At 44.1% G+C, this 15,577-nt stretch overlaps 1 protein-coding gene across 1 annotated transcript in view; it reads right to left on the bottom strand.

The window, feature by feature from the left end:
* LOC114633342 (protoheme IX farnesyltransferase, mitochondrial) overlaps window positions 1-15,577 on the bottom strand; it is a 109,406-nt gene that overhangs the window by 22,247 nt on the left and 71,582 nt on the right. Inside the window, exons 5-7 of the mRNA XM_028781925.1 lie at window positions 9,778-9,848; window positions 9,493-9,529; window positions 6,550-6,624 (exon numbers count right to left, since the gene is read on the bottom strand). Coding sequence (XP_028637758.1) covers window positions 6,550-6,624; window positions 9,493-9,529; window positions 9,778-9,848 — 183 coding nt within the window. The remainder of the gene's footprint in view (window positions 1-6,549; window positions 6,625-9,492; window positions 9,530-9,777; window positions 9,849-15,577) is intronic.

Raw genomic sequence — 15,577 nt, forward strand, 5'->3', positions numbered from 1 at the left:
AGGCTGTAAGAGAGCATAAAAGTCAGTGAGCTCTGCCCTAGGCTGTAAGAGAGCATAAAAGTCAGTGAGCTCTGCCCTAGGCTGAGCTCTGTGGAGAGCTGCTGAAGACTTTCTGTTCTGAGTGAATGTGGTACCTCATAGCCATCGCAAGGCCGTCCACTGGCACAAGGACGACTGTGAACTAATGGTGACCAGTGTGCACTAAAACTACCAAGCACAGCTTCCTCCTCTATGACTGTATCCTACAGCCCTTACTAAGCTCCTCCTGTGCTGGGCTGTATAAGTGTAGCCCAGTAGACCCCAGCCTACCTCTATGTTCCCTTGTCACCGCAGTCAGGTTTCCAGGACCAGATCTGTAGGATATGGCAGACTTCTGAGCTAACCTTCTCAGACAGGAAGAAGCAGTCAGTGAGCCTTCAAGGGTGCCACATTAACTCATTTAAATTACACAGAAAAGAGGTTTGTATAAAGACTGGACTTTCTGGTGTGTGTGTGTGTGTGTGTGTGTGTGTGTGTGTGTCTGTGTGTGTGTGTGTGTCTGTCAGTCTGTCTGTGTGTCTGTGTGTGTGTTGGGGGTGATTCCAATGTTGTCTTAGTTATTGTTCTATTGCTGTGAAGAGATGCCATGATCAAAACAACTTATAAAAGGAAGCATTTACTGGGGGCTTGTTTATAGTTGCTGAGGCTGAGTCCATGAGCACCATGGCAGGAAGTGTGGCAGCAGGCTGGCAGGCATGGCCCTGGAGCAGTAGCTGAGAGCTTATATCTAATCCACAATCACAAGGCAGGAAGTGAGACAGGGCCTGATGTATGAGCTTTTGAAACCTCAAAGCCCATCCCCAGTTGCACACCCCCTCCAACAAGGCCACACCTCCTAATCTGTTGTAAATAGTCTAAGAGTTGGGAACAAAACAGTCAAATGTGTGAGCCTTGTATGGGGGCCATTCTTATTCAAACCACCACAGATACTATGAAAATCCATCTAAGAAAATCAGTTTTCCTGAGCAGAAGTATATATAATCTCCAAATCTTCTTAAACCACTAGGCAGGGCTACCCGCTGAAACACCTGTTCTTCTCACCTTCTAACAGCCTGTACCTACTGCACAGGAGACCCTTACTTTTCTTTTTTCTACTTTCTAACTCTCGCTTTAGCTTTTAATTTATAGGACTTTATTCACTTATGCAAAATAGAGCTAGTGGATTCTGGAGTCTTTGCAAGGTTTTCATAGCTTTAATAAACAACTTAGAAAGTGAAGGCAGGACATCTACCCTCACAAGTTTAGAGACGATGGGACCTGTGTGCGCTCTAACTTGTATGTGAAGCCCGGAGACAGGTACATTTCCCTGCCCCTCTTCTGGTGCAATCTGCATGTTTAATCTGGAACAGTGTTTACAAATGCAGACACAGCAGGAAGCAGCCTGCCAACAAGCAGGAGGCCAGTGGGTTTACTTGAAAGAAAGGGCGTGGCCCAGGCTGTGCAGACAAGTGGAGCTGCATCACCTTGGTCTAGGATTGTAGGGTTTGATGTGAGGTTCTTCTATTTTTAAACGCTGGCGGCTAAGGCAAGCATAGCAGGCCCGCACAGTCTGGACTTGCTCTGTGGTCTCTCCACTGTTTGTTCTCTTGGGTCTAGGTAGGAGAGCAAGTGCCTGCTAACTTTATGAATGCTGCCCCCCATGCTTCAGATCATCTCGTGGACAGACAAGAGTGAAGGTTTAGGCCAGTGTACAAATGCCTCCCTCACAGCCTGCATGAAGCCCGGGCCCATCCCTAGCACGTCCAGAAGACAAAAGCAATGGCATAACAATAAAACAGCAATAAAACATTTCCAAGAACATTTCCCCCTCACCTTCATCTTCCAGCAGGAGAGGGACCTCCATATTTGTTCTTGGGCTCTTGTCTTTCTCTTCCTGAACCCCATCACCAGTGGGAGGGGGACCTCCCTGTCTGTTCTGGGGCTCTTGCAGCCCTTCGTGGTCTTTGTGTGAAGTGAGTCCACCATCCTGCATGTACATCTCCCAGGTCATACTTTAGTGTAGTTAGTCTGCAACGTTCAACTTGATGTTCTCTGTACCAAGAGTGCTGCCCAATAAACTCTTACAGACCACATGAAAGACAACCTCTAAGCCTACACTCACACTCAGCAGTGGGAACAGCATTTGTACAGTCCAGTCTTGAGAAGAGGAACATCAGCCTATGTGTATCTTGACTACTGTTAAACAAAATAAACAACAAAAACAAAAAGAAAAACAGACCAAGTTCCTAAGATATAACAGCTATCTCTTCAAGTGAATATTTATTAGAATATCGAGATATCTTGAAGCTATTAGGTAGGGACATGGGACCTGAAGAACCCATCACAAATAGAGTACTTCACAGTCAGGCATGCTGCTTTCCCTTTTCTCCTGACTACCAGGGAGACTGTGGCTTTCAGGGACAGAGACTCCCAGTGTGCTCATCCTTAGCAATGACTCAACACAAAGACATGTACAAAGACTTTTTGCTGACTCCTCAACTCCAGGGTTCATGATACTGAACGATCTTATTCCAGAACAATCTTCTCTACATTAACACCTCTGCAACTAAGTTGAGATCAAATTTGTTTTTCCTGCTGCTTCAAATCACTGGTTAACGTTACAGAAAGAAATTTCTATACTTACCAAATGTTTATGTTCTTATTACATTAGCAGTATACACACACTGAGAGACTAATCATAACAAGCCTTCGAAGCTGTGCAGGCCTGTGCCTGGTTGGGTCCGAATCCACTAGACCAGCGGGACTGGTGGTGACTAATACAGCTCCCCTGTAGCCCACACATTGTTTACATTTGCTTAAGTGCTTACTGGTAAAACCTTCAGTAAATTTGAAAAATGTCTTCTGTAAGTCCCTGTAATACTTAAGCTAAACCCCGCACTTTGAGTTAGTAATGCCAACTAAACAATCCATTCATTTCGTTCTAAAACTCAGTCTTTATCATTCATTTTAAAGACAGGTGTGGCTGACCTGATTCCAAGGGTTTCCATTTATCCTCCCCAAATAGCCTCCTGCTCAGCTCTTATCAGGCAATCTCTCCTGCTTACAGCCCACACCCAAGCTCACGCGTTATGGATCACCCGCATCTGATCCATTAACTTGGAAAAACTAATGTTGACATCTATTATTTCTGTGTCAGCATCACCAAGCTGGAAAATGGAAAATCCAAGAGCAGTGTAATCAAAATACAGATGCCTTCCAAAATAACAGGAAGAAAGGTTTAGTCCAGCAGCCCTGGTCAGGAGGCATGCAATGTCCACTCTGTCCTGTTCTGTGTCTTCTACAATGTCCCAGAGACCTTTATTCACACCAATTTATTAATTTCATTTAACTTTGGGGCTGCCCAGCCCTATATGGGAAGGCTTCTGCACATCTAATTTTCCTGTCCGTTTTATAAAGTTTTCACTATGACACAAACAAAATGCACAATGCTGTTACCACCACAGGTAATCAATACAGTTTTGATAAGTTGAATTAAAAGTGAGAATCCTAAAACATTTAGAAGAAATACTAGGCCTTGAAAATATTAAAAATATGAATTTAACTGAACACACCAATGACGGGGGTAGGTACCACTGAACTACCTTACTTACATAAGGCACACTGGAAATTTAAACTGGAATACCTCAAGTTTGTTGAAGATAGTAGATTATAGGTGACTATATCTTTTTGCACTCTCAGAAAACAAGGAAAACAGAAAGTTTCAACTCTGACAGATCAATGAAACAATGCTGAGGAAGACCTGCCAGATGGGGAGGAGAGGAAGGGGGAAGAGAGGAGAAAAGAGGAAAGGAAGGGGGGAAGGAGAGGAAAGGGGAAAAGAGGGGAGGGAGGGACAGGTGTGTGCATCTGAAGCAAAACAAATGCAGTTATTACTGTTTAAGAATCCTCTTTGGGACTGAGTATGAAGAAAAAAGCCTAGACAAGATTTGGTCTAAGTAATGTGCTGAGGCAGGAGAGGTGGATTACAGCCTAAGAGTCATCCTGTGGACCCAGGGTTGGAGATGAACATCAGCTGAAGTCAGGCATAAACTGTCTAGGCACAGCAGCCCCTGTCTCCTGCCATCTCTAACGTTTAACTGCAAGTTTGCTTTTCTTTTGCCCCAGGGATCTGGGTCAGGGGTGAACTACCAGCTCACACTTGGGCTATCAAGTTTTTTTCTCTTAAAGCTTTGGACTTGAGAGAACTAAACTGAAGTCTGAGGGCTAAGGCTGAGATGGTCACTTTGGGGATGTGTGAATCGAAGTGAGAGAGTAATGCAGAAGGTTAGCATTAGAGAGCACAGTGCGGTGCAACAGAGAGAAGCAGAGGTGGCCAGGAGACTGGAGGTTAGCTGCAAGCAGTACATGCTAAGGGGGATGCTCTCTCCAAAGAGGACAAACAGAAGAGCCACTGTACACAGCCAGCAGGTGTCTGTCTAGGAGAGAAGACACCCTAAGTGTTAAGCCAAAAGAGATCCCAGGGGTGGCATGGCTGGAAAGTCTTGGGAAAGGTTGAGCCTGGGTGGAATGCCCTGCTCTCAGCAGAGCTACATAGAGCCTGGAGGACTAGTCAGTGCTTCCAACAACTCCCCAAGACCTCCTAGCCGCCATAGCTCTAATGTGCTATACACACCTGCTTGTTCTTATCCTTATAGTAACTAAAGTAAATCTTGGGAAAAAAATACTGGGATTATTCATGTCAAACCATTCCTCCAGGCATCTTTGACTGCTAAATCCATTTTATCCAGTTAGGAATAATATACAGGAAGATGGGAGCTTCCAGGGTGGGACAGTTCACCAACACTGGACAGTTGTGTAACATAAAGGGTAGGAAGAAAAGACCTAGTGAGAATATGCAAACAACAGGATACCAGAGCCCCAGAAACCTCAGAAGCAAACCACCTTGTAACTTTGTACATGACAGACCCCTATTGCCAATAGGAGTGGTCAGTCTGAAGCAGGGATCACATGCTCCCAGGAGAACAGCTGCGGCGCTTTGGCTCCAATAGGGCTACGCTCCTGGAGATGACAGCAAGGTTAAGACAGCTCCATTACCAACCCCCTGGAGCACTTCTCTGCAGACTTCCTTCCAGGCAGATACGAGAGCTCTTTAGCCAAGAGCACTGTGGCTCCAGAAGGCTTCGAGTGCATCTGGGCCCTTCCTGAGTGATATGCTCACTGTCACATGGTGGCTCCCATACCGCTAAAGAGCCTGATAAATCATTCTGCCACAAAGGCCCAGAGGTGAAGGAAAAAGCAGGAAGCCACAGGGTCAAGTGTTTCCATAGGAAAGACACTGGTAACCAGAAGCTGTAAAGATGCTTCCATTAACTATCTGTGCTGTTGTAAGGCACCACGGGTCCACGATACCCACTCAAATGGCAGAGAACCATGTCTGTTTGTTTTAGGATGAGTCCAGGCACCTATCTTAACATAAGGACACCATTTCTTTCACTAGTGAAGAAAATGGGAGCAGTGTTTTTCAAATGGGGTATGATTAACAACTGTTTGTTTTCATTCTTTGTAAATTGTGACAACAGAACAACGAAGGAAGTGGCTTTTCTAGTGCCAGGAAACACAGGGTCAGGCATATGCTGAGTACAGACTGAGTACCAACTGAGCTATAGCTGCGACTAGTATTTTTTTGTTTTGTAATTACTTTGTGCTTTTCAATTCAGTCAATGCATAGTCTGGGCTGCCTTCGAGTTTGTGATCCTCCCTCTTAGCCTTATAACTACTGGCATCATAGGAATGGACCACCATGCCAGACGGCAACTGGTGTTTTATACAGGCTGTTGGCATGCAATTAAAACTGAGGCACTGTCCTACTTGTCTTGGGAAGGTGAGAAAAAAATAATTTTGTAAGTTTGTTCTCATTAGACTGTATTTTAGCTCTATTTCACTCTTCGGTTCTAATAAAAATAAAGAAATTTCTATGTTTAAAATATAAAGAGTGTATTTTCATTATTTAAAAAAAGTGAATTAACTTACTATTCCTTAGTTATCAACTACAACCAGCATCAACCCCCCGCCCCGTCCGGTAAACAAGCTGTACAGAAGGCAGTGATTATAAGAACAGGCGAGCAGCACCGGCTGCAAAGGCTGTCTCAGGTTGGATACCCTTTAATTTTGAAACATGTGGAGCCCAGCCCTACAATGTATTCAGTTTATGTAGGTCAGCCCTGAGGGGAAACGTATTAGACTCTAAATTGTCCTTCACAGTCCCCTGAAGTCATCCATAAAGGACATGCACACACAGCTAGGGGACAGTGGCTATGTTCGCTCAAGTTGGAGAAAGGCCTAGTGATGATGCAGGGGGATGCAAAGGCTGCAGTGACTTAGCACTCAAAGCATTTGGCCAGCAGGAGGCCTGCGGCTGGGAAGGCTGCCTGTCTCAGGTAGGTCTGGCTCCAAGGGCTAAAGAATTGTTCATTCAGTGGTGGTGGTCAGAGGACTAGGCGCCACACTAGATCCACAAGTCCTCAATGATTACATCCTAAGCTCTCTTGGCTCCTCCGCCTTATGAATTACCTGAAACCTGTAAGACTTGACGGAAGTGGATGCAGGGCCATGGCAGAGAAAAACAACTTCCTTAGTGATCAAGGGCTGTAGAAGGAGAAAAGAGAAGCAGGCAAAAAGTCACGGGGGTGAGGGAGGGAGGTGGGATGGGCAGAGTCCATCTGCGGGGGACAGGCAGTTCATACAGCAGACAGAGGCTTGGAAAGCAGCCACCAGCCACCCTCTCATCAGCTTGGTTAGAGACACAGGGGACTTCAGAGACTTCAGCACTATAACTCAGCCTCCCATCCCACCCCATTCTTGCTCCTAACTGTCATTGAGGTCGACCTCTGGGACTTGTAACAGGTCTCTATTTTTTCCCCTCTAGTGATCTTCACCCCCTGAGGGGTTGTTTTAGGGTTGCACTCATGTGACTGACTGCCTCTGGCTGCCCAGGTGAATCCAAGTCAGTTCTTGCAATGGTTTCTCCTAACTGCATCTCAGCATTCTCTTCCTTGTTCCTTAGCATGCGCCACCTACTTTACCCCGTACACTGTGTCCAGAGCTGTCTTTACTGAGCATTCTGCAAGTCTGAAGGTGCACTCCTCTTATCCCCTTTGCAAGCATTTAAAATGCCATTTATTTATAATGTCATTTATTATTTATTATGTGTATGTATACATGCCACAGCATGCTTGCGGAGGTCAGAAGTCAACTTGTGGAAATCAGTTCTCTCTTTCCAACAAGTGGACCCAGGGGATTGAACTGAAGTCATTACGCTTGGCAGCAAGTGCTTTTACTTGCTTTGCCATCTCATACGGCTGCCCTCCTCTAATCTTAAAGCTCACACACTCATCCTTCACTCAGTGCCTTGGCAGTCTATGTCATACGTGCTTGCTTTGACAGAAATGTCAGGAAATCAAAAACTATCCTGACTTTTGTGTTTGTCTGGTCTCGGGATATTTCTGGTCTCTATTGTCTGCCCATCTGTTTGTCTATCTGTTCATCATCGCTGTGCTGGCGAGTTTTACTATATTTCACATAAGCTAGAGTCATCTGGGAAGAGGGGCTCTTAGTTGAGAAAATACCTCGACAGACTGGCCTGTGGGCAATTAATGATTGATGCGGAAGGGCCCAGCTCACTGTGAGTGATGCCACCCCAGGGACGGTGGTCCTGAGATGTCTAAGAAAGCACTATGAACAAGCCATGAGGAGCAAGCAAGTAAGCAGTGCTCCCCCATGGCCTCTGTATCTGTTCCTGCCCTGACTTGCTCCAGAGATAGAGTGGGTGTAAGATGAAATCAACCCTTTTCTCTCAAAGTTGCCTTAGGTCATGTTGTTTTATCAGCCATAGAAACCCTAATGAAGACAACTGCCATCAGCACTCTGCCATGTGAGATTTGCTTTGTCTTTGTCTGCTACATTCATTGGTACATCACATGACTTTTATCAGACTGTGGTCTCAGAACTCAGTGCAATAGAGAGAGGACGAGGGAGGCAGGAATAGACAGTGCTGAGCAGGGCTGTGATAGCACCTTGTACAAAGCAGAATGTAGTAACAGCAGCACAACAAAGCCTACAGGCTCCCAGGCCATTGTGGGCACAGCTGGCATGCCAGGCAGACAGGAGAAGCATGGTGTAGGGTGAAGGCAGATGAGCACAAGACAACAGACTCCTCAGGGTGAGGCTGGAAGAGCTGCAGGGAAACACACCAAGAAAAGGCCTCAGCAACACCAGAAAGAATCAAAACAAAATATTCTGTCTTAACCGCATTTTGTAAAAAGGTTTAAGAAGAACCAATTTGATAATTTAAAGAAGATGCATCTGCCAAATGAGTAGAAGCAAGAGAATGGAAGAATAAAGGCAGAGAAGCTAGCCAGCTGCTGAGCAACTGGCATTTACCTGTAGTGGTCCACAGCAAGTGTGGGCAACGCGACACAGATTCTCGACTGTCCAGAAGGCTAAAAGGCCAGGAGGGTACTAAACAACAAAGACAGGGACAAGGGAAGTCCAAGGTTGCCTCCAGGTGCCTGGCTTTAGAAAACAAATGAAGAAATGTAAGGCAAAGGGCAGAGATGGAAATACAGCCTGTGAAGCCTGAAGGACACTCAATAGAGATCTCCAGAACCTCTGGGCTCAGAACAGTGATCTATAATAGAAGAATAAACAGGGCAGATGGGGCAAGAGAAGAGGAAGGCCCTGTGTTTGGTCAGATAGGTTTTCCTGTGTTTACAAATCACCTAGGATAGGTCTCTATGTGGAATCTGGCACACTGTATAAGATCCTTAAGAAGTTGGTATCCTGTAAGACAGAACTGTTACTTTGGTCATCACTGCCTTTCACTCTATGACAGTGTCTGTCTGGTAAATGCATTAAAGCAAACACACACACACACACACACACACACACACACACACACACACATTTTCTGGGGATCTTCCATGGGAGGGGAGATATACTGTTATAAAGGGATGAACGGGAAATTAGATTACATGGAGAGGAAGATGGGAGGGCAGGATAGAGGAGGAAGCATGGGGAGGGATAGCTAACACTAAAGGCCTTAGGAAAACTGCACTGAAACCTACTACTGTAGAAGATTCCTAAAATATATACACATGTGAATGGAATTGAAATGAACGTATCATATACTGGGGAAGGCAATGTCCCAACTAGACATGTTATATTGGCAAGTAAAACCATCAGTGCTGGAAATGAGTTACATCTGTTTTTGAGTCTTTGGCCAAAGGGGTTCCATAGAGCCTCCCATCCAAACTCTAAATTGCTAATAAAATTGGTTACCCTCTACAACCTGAGGGTAAGACCCCATTGCTGAAGATACCACTTACTTATGGCATAGAACATGAAGAAATCTAGCTGGCGCTTAACTAGATGTTTCATCTCTACTGACTAATACTGCTCATAGCGCTGGAAGGTGCCATGCATGTTACCTGAGGAGAAAAGCAGTCATCAGCTTACCCAGCTCTGAACCACAAGAGCTACAACAGTGACCTGTCTGCAAGATATTGGTACAATAGTAGCACAAATATGATGGGAATAGCCATCCACCTTGTTGATTGGATTTAAGGCTCACTTTACCAGTGTCATATCTGACACTGCTAATGAGGCCAAGAACTTTAGACTAGCTAGGTAATGGGACCTAGGGGAAAGCACTATAATTATCCCACTAAATGAGCAGAACAATAAAACAAGTCTCAGGATGAGTAAGATGATGGGTGTAGAGGAGGATCAGTCACGATTTACCTTATCTGTCCGCGAACCAGAGGCCTGTTCTTTGTTCTACTCATGTTTGAGTCAAATGGCACCTCAAAAAACTGTAAAAACAGAGAGAAAACAAGAAGGTATTAAATATCACACAAAACAATTCTGCTTTGGTATCGAAGCTTTTTCCTCAGCAGGTTTGAGCCCGTTCCCTTCTTTTTGGTGGTGGTGGTACTGGAGACCTCCTGCCCACTACTAAGATGCTCCTGCTTCTCATCTCAATTCTGATGACATGAAGAAATAATACTATGTCATTTCCTAAAGAAAAACTCTCTGGGAGAGACAAACATTAAAAAAAAAATGCAGTGTAAAGAAATGGTAATACCCAGTTATAATCTTTAAACCCCATTGTTGTTTCAGATTTAAGACAGAAGTGCCCATCACACCTGAGTCCACTGCACCCCCCAAAGCCTGTATGTAAATCGGCCCTGAGCACTGCTGTTGAGACCAGGAGTAATTAAGGGCCCAGATGAAAGAGCTGAAGTGAGGCTATGAATTTGGTTTTCTTGTTCTGCCTGGCACAGGCTAGATTTCACGTGTTACATAGATCATAAAGCTTACAGTACCGTAGCCTAGACAATACATTCAGCAGTGGTCTCTCATACCCACACACTAAAGTTTTGTAGTTTTTTGTTTTGATTTTTTTCTGTTTACCTGTCAAAGGCAGCCCAAGAAATTTCCAAACTCATGATAAACTATATAAATAGGTTCTATAATTTGTTATCAATGTCTCCTACTTGTCAACTTTAGGGGTATAAAAGTAATTAAAACTCTGATCAGGTTATTTGAGAAAATGTTTGATCAAATGGGCTGGAGGCAGATCAGTAGAAGAAGCAGTAATTCAGTAGAAGTTAAGCTGTCTTCAGCCATGTTCCTTAATAATCCTGGGAGCTGTTCCCACAATGACTCAATGGTCGAATCATATTAGTGCGATAAGGACTCTGAGAAACACCAACAGGAATAAATCTAATTAATGCTGCTTACTCAGTGTTTCCAAAACTTATTTGAGCATGAAATCTTTTTTTTTTTTTTCAAGAAAAACATGTTTAACAGATTTCAGAGACGTCTGGTCTGAGTCAATTTCAGTGATAGGAATCACTTGTACATGTGTGCAAACTGTAGCTCCAAACGCTGGCTCTGCACTCCAAGCTCGGTACAGGATAGAGGAAAGCACAGAGAGCAGTGTAGGAAGGGTTGGGGTACTTACAGGAGCCATGCAGTGCCGACTACTAACAAACATGCGTGTCTCACTGTGTTTTCTTTATATGGCTGCAATGAAACACCACAGCCAAAAGCAACTTGGGAAGGAAAGGATTTATTTATTTTAGTTTACAACTCTCAGGCCACACTTTATTATAGAGGGAAAGGAAGCCAAGGCAGGAACGCAAGGCAGGAACCTGGACCCAGGAACTGAAGCACAGACCATGGAGTAATGTTGGATACCAGCTTACTTCCCACAGCTTGCTCAGCCTGCTTTCGTAGACTATATATATCTTGGACCACCAGTCCAGGGATGGCACCATCCACAGTACACCGGGCCCTCCCACGTCAATCATGAAGATGCCCTATAGACTTGTCTACAAGCAATCTGATGGCAGCACTCCCAACTGAGGTTCGCTTTCCCAGTTAACACTAGTGTGCATCAAGTTGACAAAAAGCAAATGAACAAACAAACAAACAAACAAACTCAACCAGGACAATTGACCATTTGTCATCTAGACATACAAATAACTTTCCTTTCTTGTTTATACACAAGATCTCATATTAATATCAACATTACAAGATAAAACATATTTCAACGTTTGAAAGCTCCAGTCCTTAAAAACTCACTTTAAAAGTTCAGCCTCTTTAAAATACCTAACACCACTTTACAATTGGAAGTCTCTCAAGTGTTCCCTGTAAACTCAAAACTAAGTTACAAACTTCTTATTCTAAGGAGGAAGAGCCAGGACATGGTTACAAACAAACCAAATGAAAACCAAATTCCAACAGTGTAAATCAAGTCCTGCAGCTCAGTGTCTTGCATCTGGGATACACTCCTGATGTTCTGGGCTCCAGAGGACAGCTCTCCCCTCTCAGCTCTGCCATCCTTACTTAGCACACACAGCTTGCCTCATAGGCTCAGGCCAGCTCCACACCATGCCTGTCACTGCCCTTGGAAGTCTGTCATCTCCAGTATGGCAGGGTCTCCACAGGTTGCACCTGTATCACTAACCTCTCTAGGGCATGTTCATGGACTCTGACCCCGGTGCATGGTGTCAAGCTTCAACTTCTCTTCATGACCCCTTCGATCCTAGTGTTTCCAATGCAACTCAGGCTCCACCTTTACCAATGTCTCTCGTGGCATGGCCTCTCAGTGAGAGGTCTCAGCTATTTCTAGGACTGCTGCATGCCTTTAGAACTTAGCACCCGGCAGACCAAGCTTGCCTGCCAGAATGCGCTGGCCCTGGCCCCTTCTATGTCAGAGCTTCTGTGTGCTGAACTTGGGAAAACACTTCAAGAAGATTTTATCTCAGTGATGCTTGTCTCTTATTAATCAAAGCTGATTTTTCAGCCCCAGTTAGTCACCATCAATTGTCCTAGTAAAGGAAATGTTTCATTGCCCCAAATTCTTAGTCAACAATCTCAACAGTCTTGATAGGGTCTGTTCTTCCTCCTGAAAAATCACATCTGATCAGAAGTATTCTCATCCCCTAATAGGTCATTAAGCTCTGAGCACTCAGTGGCCTTTCTAGCCCCAGGTGCCAAACACACCCACAGTCTTCCCCAAAGTAGCATGGCCAGGTCTGCTACAGTAATACTCTATTTCTGGTACCAATTTCTGTCTCAGTTTGCTTTTTATTGCTGAGATCAAATACTACTGGCCAGAAATATCTTGTGAAAAAAGGGTTTACTTCATCTGACATACTCCATCACTGAGGGAAGCCGAGGCAGGAGCTCAGGTAGGAACTGAAGACCATGGAGGAACACTGTTTCTTGGCTTGCTCCCATGACTCTTCTTGTTCAGCTTTCTTTCTCAGAATCCTCAGGAGGATTTTGTTAAGTTGACAAAGTAATAACCAGGACACACACATTAAGAATCAAGCAAAGTTGTATCCTAAATTATTTTGGAAATTGGTAAGTCCCACAGTCTTTAAACATTCAAACATTTTAAAAGTTCAGTCTCTTTAAAATATATAACATCACTTTAAAAATCCAAAGTCTCTTAAGTGTTGGTTACTGGTTTGCTTCTCACATCTTACTTAGTATAAGCTGTACAATATCAAGAAGCCAAAAAGCTTGAAGAAAGCGTACAACATCCAAAGACAAATAATGCCTTTTCTCCTTTAGGGGATGTTAATGCCTTGGTACGGTGGTTGTAAGAACATAAATAACATACTGCTGTGGTCTATTATTTGGAAATTAAATATGCTTAAAAGGTGCATCTGAGTGCCATGCTCAGAGGGACAAACTGTGATGGCTCTGTTTCACGTCACTTTGCCTATCCTGGAAGTACAGTGCCCAAAGTTTCTTCCTGTGTAGTTGTGGGATAGAGTCTGTCACAGAGCTTTAGTGAGATTTGGAAGGAGATGTGAAGCCATGCTGATTCTTGGGAAGCTGGTATGGTGTCAGGTCCTATGTGTAGCTCACACTCAGCTGTAGATCTGATGGCCATACATACACTGTTGGCTTCCAGCAACACCAGGCCTGCAGCTTGTCCAGCTGAGGACAGATCTCCTCAGGCTGCAGCTGGTTTCCAAGTTCTTCCAGCTCCTGAAGATCTTGAGCCAAGTTTTTTGCTGCTCTCTGGCAAAGTGCACCAGCTCTTTGCAGATCACCTGGAGCATCAGTAGCAGCTTCTTGCAGGAGTTCAGACGGTCAGGTTTGTCCTCCCTGGTCACTGTGTTTCAGACCCCACATTGTTGCCCTACTCCTCTGCATTATTGCTCATGGCTTTGTTTATGGACCTAGCACCATGCACAAGCCAAATAGCCTTACCTGACCTGCTCAGTGCTTAGGTTGCAGAAAAGCTGATCCCTTATGTTACTCACTGTGGGTCTGACATTCTGATCAAGTTATCATTGACACGCGTTTCTACACTTACTTTTAACATGGCTACTATTGAAAGTGCTTGACTTGGAACCAAAGAGGTGATTTAGTGGTTAAGTGCATGTACTGCTCTTGACTCCTCTGTATCCAGTATCAGGTGGCTCACAATGACCCATAGCCCAGCTCTATGGGGCTGATGCTTCTAACCATAGGCGCAGCACACACCCGTGTATTAATTACATACATGCAATTAAAATTTTGTTTTAAAGAGGCTTTTCTTTACCTATTAATCCAAGGGGCAGACTTTTTGAGATGTGAATATAAGATTCTTAACATTAAAGAGAAACAGTATAATGCTATGCAAATGAGTCCTCAGTGAACATTCTATGAGCCATCAGTGCAAGCAATGCTTATAGGCATGGACTGTTATAGTCAGTAAAAAGTGATGTATAATTTGTAAGTGTTCACAGTGATCTGCCTATCAGAACCCACATTCTGTGGGCAGTGGTGGCGCATGCCTTTAATCCCAGCACTTGGGAGGCAGAGGCAGGCGGATTTCTGAGTTTGAGGCCAGCCTGGTCTACAGAATGAGTTCTAGGACAGCCAGGACTACACAGAGAAACCCTGTCTCAAAAAAACAAAAAACAAAAAACAAAACAAACAAACAAAAGAATCCACATTCTGTACTGAATTAGCTGAAGTCTCATGTTAAAAGATTTTCTTATAAATGTTCACATCACCTCCTTACCCCAATTTTCAAATACATTTTTTTTTAAATGACTTTTTCTTTCTGGTCTGAAAACTCTGTCTTAGTTTCCTTCCATGGGACTAATGATGATCTCAGTCACAAACTACGTTATGTTGCTGTCTATAAGGGTTTCTCTAACACGATATAGAGACTGGTGGTAAACACTCTTTAGGGCTTGAGCTCTGTCATGGGTGTGCACACATATGCTTGCTCATTATACAGGATTTTTCACGAATTAGTTCATCCAGATAGGAAAGATGGAACGGTTCCTGTACTTCTGGGGAGTCAGGCATCTAAAGATGGTGACTGGGAGTAGAAAGCAGCAGAGAACTCCAGAATGCCACAGATCGGCAGCAGCTTTGGACTCCATGAGGGCCTCAATTTCGCAAAAGCAACATCTGGGCAGAAATTCCATGCTAACTGACTTAGGGTTCATTTTAGTGAGGGTATAACACTCCTTCCACACACCAAGGGATCAGAGCTCATGCTGCTTGACTCTGTTTTCCATGCATTTTATAGAGTGTCTTTCAGTTAGGTCATTGCCCTGGTTTAGATATTTAAACCGCATTTCCAAAACACAGAGCACAGTATGATCAGACGAAAGTTTATGCGCTTCAGCAGTTAGACTGTAGATCTTACATGTAGCAGCCACTGCCTACTCATGTTTCCCTGTGGTTTATATTTTTTTTTGTCTATAATGCTTTCATGGCTTTAACTATTTCTGAAGCACAACTTGAATTCTTGCAATGTGTTGAATATAAAAGACAAATATGATATGAACTCTCAGAATGTACAATTTCCTTTACACCCAAGGGAGATTGACCTCAAGATGCTATGAGTCCCATAAAAGGAATGGGAAGTAAGGCATATAGAGTATGGTCAGACTTCCACATGTTCTATGTCACATTCCACATGTTCCTTGCTCCACCTACAACAACATGAATGCTGTGAAGTGGCTGCTGAACTGTATGTATGGCTGCAGAGCAGAAGGAAGAACGTGCTGAC

This window comes from Grammomys surdaster, unplaced genomic scaffold (assembly GCF_004785775.1).
Source record: "Grammomys surdaster isolate TR1022 unplaced genomic scaffold, NIH_TR_1.0 581, whole genome shotgun sequence".
NCBI lineage: Eukaryota > Metazoa > Chordata > Mammalia > Rodentia > Muridae > Grammomys > Grammomys surdaster.